General features: G+C 60.7%; 1 protein-coding gene across 1 annotated transcript; it reads right to left on the bottom strand.

The window, feature by feature from the left end:
• Positions 1-904: 904 nt before the first annotated feature.
• LRRC14B (leucine rich repeat containing 14B) lies at positions 905-6,356 on the bottom strand. Its single transcript, XM_047780189.1, has 2 exons — positions 5,343-6,356; positions 905-2,118 (listed from the first exon to the last, which is right to left on the bottom strand). The coding sequence occupies exons 1-2, from the start codon at positions 6,230-6,232 to the stop codon at positions 1,470-1,472; spliced, it is 1,539 nt and encodes a 512-aa protein (XP_047636145.1). The 5' UTR covers positions 6,233-6,356; the 3' UTR covers positions 905-1,469.
• Between the last annotated feature and the right edge of the window lie 279 nt (positions 6,357-6,635).

Raw genomic sequence — 6,635 nt, 5'->3', positions numbered from 1 at the left:
CCCCTAGCCTGGGAATCTCCATATGCCGCGGAAGCAGCCCAAAGAAATAGCAAAAAGACAAAATAAATAAATATCCTGTGAACAGTAAAGCGGCCCAAAGAAATAGAAAAAAAAAAAAATTAGAACTCCCATGTGGTTCAGTGATTCTACCTCTGGGTGTTTTTCCAAAGAAAATGAAAGCACTAATTCGAAAAGATATCTGCCCTTCCATGTTTCCTGCGGCAGTACGTACATAACCAAGATATGGGCCACGTAAGTGCCCATCAACAGACGAATGAACACAGAAGATATGGTGTAGATAGAACAGAACACTCTTCAGCCATAAAAAGATTGAGATTCTGCCCTTGGTGACCACATGGTTGGACCTGGAGGGCATTCTCTCAAGTGAAGTAAGTCAGAAAAAGACAAATACCATGTGATCTCGCACACAGGGAAGGTATAGATATCTAAGCTCACAGAGAACAGATTGGTGGTTGCCCGAGGTGGTGGGGGTGTTACGGGGGGAGAAGAAAGTGAACTGTTTTTTTTTTTTTTTTCATTGAAATAAATGAAATCATAAAAAAATACAAATGGGCCACGAGCACATGAAGACATGCCCAGCTTCCTGAATGTATGGGAAATGCAAATTCATACATTTCTCACTCATTAGATTAAAAAATAAAACCACATCTGGTGTTCCCATGGTGGCTCAGTGGGTTAAGAACCCGACTAGTATCCATGAGGATTAGGGTTCCAACCCTGGCCTCCATCAGTGTGTTAAAGGTCCCCCGTTGCTGTGGCTGTGGTGTAGGCAGGCAGCTCCAGCTTGGATTTGACCCCTAGCCTGGGAACTTCCATAGGCTTCAGGTGCGACCCTAAAAAAAAACCAAAAACAAGAGTAAGACCCCAAAAAACCACATCTGAATAAGCCATACTTCTGTTTTATTAGCGTTTAATTACCCTAATGTTCAGCCCTTTGCACAAATCGGCTCTTAGTTGAAACCGGACCTGGACTTAAACTTCAGAATTAAGCCCTCCTCAAGCACCAGGGCTTAGACAACTGCACGTCGGGTGGGCCACTGCAGTCCTGCCTTAAGCCGGAGGCCGCCCTGTGCCCTAGGGCTCAGCCTGGCACCACGGGCCAGAACAGAGCCATTAACAACCTAAGCTCACGTCCTCCCCGGACCTCCCCGCGCCCGCAGCCTGCACCGCACGCAACCCATTGCACGGTGACCAGGCCCGCTGCCGCTGGGTGCTTCTGCCCACCCCCCACCCCCCACGGCGTCCCGCTCCAGGGTGGCGCTCAGGGGCCTCGACCCTGAGCGGCCGCGTCACAGCTCCTGGAGGCAGGGCTTCCCCTCCGGCGGCGCCTGAAGGATGCCGCGTGCAGCTTTTGCCGAGATGCTTCCACGGCGCTGAGGGGTCCATGCTCAGCCCGGGGCCCCAGGGCACCAGCCGCGGAGGCAGACCCGCCTCGGACCGTCCAGGGCCTATTCCATTTGCTTCAGTGCTTTGGAAAAGTTTTCGAGAGCAGTTCTGAAAGCCTGCAGCAAGAAAGCTCCAAGTTCATTGCTCGTTTCCTGAATGTCCGGGTCAAAGCTTCCGAAGAGGGGCGTGGAGACGCGGACGTCGGAGCGGCCGGCCCGCAGCAGCACCGCGCGCAGCTCCTCCGCGATCACGTCGTATTTCTGCTGGTCGAACTTGGACATGGCCAGCTCGTCCTGGGGGTAGGCGCTGCCCTCGGGGTAGCAGTCCTTGGGCACCGGGAACTCCACGCACTGCAGCATGGGGAGCTCGCAGAGAGCGGCGGCAAAGAGGCGCCTGAGGGCACGGGCCGACAGTGGGTTTCCCAGGAAGCGCAGCTCCCGCAGCCGGCGGCAGGCGCTCAGGGCCAGGATCAGGCCGCCCACGTGGCGGTCCTCGATGCCACACTCCTCCAGGGTCAGGGCCCTCAGCGACGGCGCGGCCCGGCCCAGCAGCCGGAAGAAGGTGGAGGGGAACAGGTCCACCAGGCAGTGCCCACTGAGGTCCAGCACCTCCAGGTGGGCGGCGTGGGGGCAGTCCGCCAAGAAGGCCATGTCCGCGTGGTTCAGGGAGCAGTTGGCCAGGTCCAGCACCCTCAGCGGGGTCCTCAGGGGGCTGTGGGCAGCGGGGAAACAGCCGCGTGAGAGCAGGCGGAGGCACTCTGGGGCCTCTGGGGGATCCTGTCTCTGCCCACAGACACACCACCCCTGCCTTGACCTCGTTCAGCCCAAGAGCCGGATTGGTTTTTACATTTTTAAATAGTTGAACGGGAAGAACATTTTGTGACTGTGAAGATAAGAAATTCAAATCTCAGTGCCGGTAAATCTGTTTTGTCACAACACATATGTTCACCAGCTTGTTGTGGGGCAGTGAGATGCCTGAAATCGTAGGAAATGAAACACCAGCTCGGCTCTGGGTGAAGAGCGGGCGCCCACAGGCCCTTGGGCTGGGAGGGCCCTTGAAACCCTCTGGTCTGGCCTTAGTGCTGCCTGGTGCTCCTGTGTGCTGACCAGGTACATGCAGGCAGAGGCATCAGGATCTGCACACACAGGCAAGTCCGCGCCCTGCCCCCCATGTCTCCAAGCCAGGAACAGCCCACCCCCACCCTCTGGGATGCTGGGCGTGGGTCGGGGTCACCCGGCTGAGTGCTGAGGGCTGGGGGACGTAGGGTCCTGCTCTCTGTCCACCTGCTCAGGCTGTCTTCCCACTCCCACTGCCTCCTGCACCTGTACTTGGGCACCGCGCCTGCTGTCGACCCCACAGGGGCTCTCTGCGTTCTCGCCCAGCTGCTCGGAGGCGGTTGCTCAGGCCCTGAGGTGTCCTTTTGCACCTGAGCTGAGGGGAGTGTTTCTGCCTCCATCTCTCTCATCCCACATCCATCCATGAGAAACCCTCTAGCTACCTGCACTGCTCCCAAGCCTTAGGGGGCCTCCTCTGTGGAAAAGGGTCAAAGGCTAGGCCTGACTGCCCACCTGCATCTGGGAGCTTGGATTTGGGGAGGTCCCTGGCCTGAGCTTGTTGCATAAGCAAGGGGGTCCCTGCTGACACCTGTCTTCTTCCGGGGTCTGGAATCTCAGTGCGTGCCAGGTCAAGGTACCTACCCGGCCAGCCCCCAGTAAACTCCTAACGAGCTCCGCAGTGGATGGTACCTCCTATGTGTCATCACAGTCGGTGCTGGCTCCACTGGGACAGGACCCCAGACTCATGCTCTGTCCCCCTGAGACCCTCTGCCCCACAAGACTTTTCCCTTGGCAGATTCTGCCCGTATCCTGCTGGAAGAAATCTCAGCAGTGAATCATTCCAGGGAATTGCCAAACTTGGGTGGTCTTAGGGAGCCTGCTCTGTCTGCCCATCTCCCTGTCCCTCCATCCGGCCAGCTGTGTGGGCCAAGAAAGCCAGAGTGGCCCTAGTAACCCAAGCTGATCTGCTGCCATCCTGCTCGGCGCCTCCAGGGCTTGGCCTGCTCTTCCAGCGCTCCTCTCCTCCTCCCCCTATGCCCTCCTTCACACGCATGGCAAGGACCCACTCTCTCCCTGCTGAGCCCAGCCCTGCCTCACCCCCCGCCGGGCCCTTCATTTGTGTGGTTCCTGCCTGATGCTCTCTCCAGACCCTCCACCTGCTCGCTGTGTCAGGCCTCTGCTCAGAGGTCAGAGGTTAAGGAGCCAGCCCCTCCCCCTTAGGCCTGACCCACCCACACTTAGACCTTCCCAGGGCCGAGCGCAGGCTCTCAGCAACACACGACCGAAGCCTGCACACGGGCGCAGAAGGGCAGAGTGTGCTGGGAGATGTGACGACCATGCTTTCAGATAGCCCTGCAGACTCGTGATGGGTCAGGCCGTCTGGCTCATGGAACACGCTTCCCGGCACCTCTGACTGAAGACCCAGGACTGTCCTGAGGGCCCCAGCAAGCCACCACTTGGCAGAGCTGTACTTGTGTGCAGGCTGGGGGACCACCCTTCCTTGACTTGGAAGACTGTGTGCCAAGGGTGGAGGAGCAGGGATGGGGACAGGGAGGGGAGCCCAGCTGCCCCCCAGGGAGGAGAGGCAGTGCAGGCCCAGGCCAGCTGGGCCAGCTACGTCCAAGTCCCTCTGAATAAAAGAAGTCCCTGTAAACCAAGGACTCCCCAAACCGGGAAGGTCGTCTCACACTCACTGGCTCAAGAAACGAGAAGTTTAATTTTCCGTAAATTTGCATAAGCATGTTCACAGCCAGTGGCTGCCAAGGTGGCCCAGTGGCCCTTGGGTATTCTGACCCTGACCTTTGGGTGGTGCCGTCCCCTGGCCTGCTGATGGGACCTCACCACAGTGTGAAGAAGCCTGGACAGGTGCTTTCCAGGGAAGGAGACTGCTCTCCGTCTGGAGGGTGTCTGGCCTTCTGATCAGTGGCCGTTCCGTGAGGACTCCTGCTGGCTTGCGGAGGGTCCATGTGCTGAGGAGCCTGGCGACAGCCACCCAAATGGTGGCCTGGAATCAGACTGCCCGGACAACCTTCAGGGGAGACCACCGCTGCCTCCACCAGGCTCTCACTGGGGTACATGTTACAGTGGCAGGGAACTCATGCCGCAATGGCATCACTGCCATGTCATTTGCTTACTGATTTGAACTTCTCCCTTTTTCAAAGGACAGTCTCCTTTGCCTTCTGGTGCTCCTAGGTTGCACACAACACCAGCCTCAGCTGGGCCACCTCCCCCTCCATCTGTCCCCTCCTGCTGCCCTGGACTGGGCAAAAACCGAGGGGATGGGGTTGGTGGCCACCTAAGTGAGACAACCCAGGACCTGGGACCCTTTGCTGCAGCGCTTGCACCTGGATAAATGCCTCTTTGAGCAACAAAATACGAATAAACTATATGAAACTAAACATAACTATGTGCACGGACTTTGGGCAGGTTATGGATAAACAGATACAGAAAGACCAAAAAACCCAGCTGCCACCTCCGAGGAGCCAGGCGCAAAACCAGGGACTAGGCAGGCCCCTGCACCCGCCCCCACCAACGGTGGGCCAGCACCTAAGCCACCCTGGGGCCCGACCCCGCACCCGCCTTTACCCCCACCCCACGGGAGGAGCGGAGCGTGCGCGCAACCCCTGGGCCGGTGGGCGGCCGGGGCCCCTGCTGGTGGTGGTCCCTCCCTGCTGCCGCTGCGGGCCCGGAAAGCCTTGCCTGCATTTCCTGCCTGGTCTCCGCTCAAGGTCTGCGATTAAGGAGCAGGCCTGGGGTACGGTCCCCCAGGGCAGCCGCCTCCCTGCCTTCCAGGAAGCCCCGTGCGGCCCTGACCCTGGCTGAGCGGCTGGGAGCAGATGCTCTCCGCCCGCCGCCCTCCTCTGGTCACCCCACACTCACCCGAGCAGTTTCTCGATCTTCCCGGTCAGCGTGGAGAAGGCCACGCTCAGTTCCGTGAGCTGCGTCATTCGGCTGAGCTCCCGGGCGATGGAGGTGAGGAGCGCGGCCTCGCCGTGGGAGGTGGCGGAGCCAGCAGGGGGCGCGTCGAAGGCCTTGGCGGGCAGGGTGAGGGCAACCAGCCGCGGGAAACCCACCTGGGCCAGCAGCTCCTGCACGTGGCCAGCGTGCAGCCGCACGTTGTGCACCACCTCCAGGCGCCGCAGCTCGCTGGGCCCCGCCAGGCGCAGCACGCGCAGCAGCTGCCCGGGCCGCAGGCTGTCCGCGCGGAAGGAGAGGCAGCGCACGCGCAGTGGGGCGGAGCCCGGCGGCCCCAGGGCCCGCAGCACCGCCTCGAAGTTGCCTCCGGTGACAAAGATGTCCGCGAGGACCTCGACGGGGCGCCGGGCCGCGCAGGGCTCCCCCTGCAGCTCGCAGCAGGTCCTGGCCAGCAGCTCGGTGCGGCCCCACCTGCCCAGCGCCTTCCCGCAGGGGCAGCGCTGCACCTGCACGTCCTGGATGCCCGTGAGGTCGGCCACCTCCAGCCGCCGCCCGGCCCCGCCCCGGCGCACATGATCCGCGAGGCCCCGCACGCAGGCCTCTAGGCAGGCCCGGCAGGCCCGGTCCCTCAGGTCCCCGGGGTGGTCGGCGTTTGGCCTCAGCAGAGCGCCCAGCCGGAAGTCCTCCAGTGGCCAGTGCTCCAGCAGGACGCGGATCACCTCCGCCTGCTCCAGCAAGTAGCTGGCTTTGAAGAGCAGCGGGTAGATGTTGCAGGCCACGCCGTCCAGGCTCTGCTGGGCCACCCGGGGGTGGGACACCAGGGCCTCCGCAGAAATGAAGCGCAGCGACCACATCGTGTCCACCTGCGCAGCCAGAGAAGGGACAGAGTTCTCCCCTCTGCTGTCCCAAAGATGTGGCCCCTTCTCACCTATTTTTAGCTGCAGCTGCTGGTCTCAGCTTGCTTTGGTCCCTGCCGGTGAGCAAGCCCTCTGGTCATCTGACTGCTATTTTCGTCCTGGGTGCCTGTTTGGCTCTGGCTGTGGAGGTGTCTGGGAGGCCATCCTGACCTGCTGGTGCTCAGCTGATGAAAGCAGAGCTGTCCCAGGGCTCGGCTGGGGGGAGGGGGCTGGGTCTCTGGAATTGCTGCCCCTGTGCTGTGGGGGTGGCCATCCTGGGGGTACATCCTGCGCCCTACCCTGTGTGTCTGCCCCAGCCTTGGACCATGGCACAGATGGAGGGGCTCAGGTATTTTCCTTG

The sequence above is a fragment of the Phacochoerus africanus genome, chromosome 1 (assembly GCF_016906955.1).
Source record: "Phacochoerus africanus isolate WHEZ1 chromosome 1, ROS_Pafr_v1, whole genome shotgun sequence".
NCBI classification, from domain to species: domain Eukaryota; kingdom Metazoa; phylum Chordata; class Mammalia; order Artiodactyla; family Suidae; genus Phacochoerus; species Phacochoerus africanus.
This window is presented reverse-complemented; position numbering and strand designations above follow the sequence as displayed.

Coding starts and splice junctions, on each gene's coding strand:
- LRRC14B (XM_047780189.1), bottom strand. CDS start 6,232: ATGTGGTCGCTGCGCTTCATTTCTGCGGAGGCCCTGGTGTCCCACCCC. Junction 2,119..5,342: donor AAGATCGAGAAACTGCTCGG/GTGAGTGTGGGG, acceptor CGCTGCCCACAG/CCCCCTGAGGACCCCGCTGA.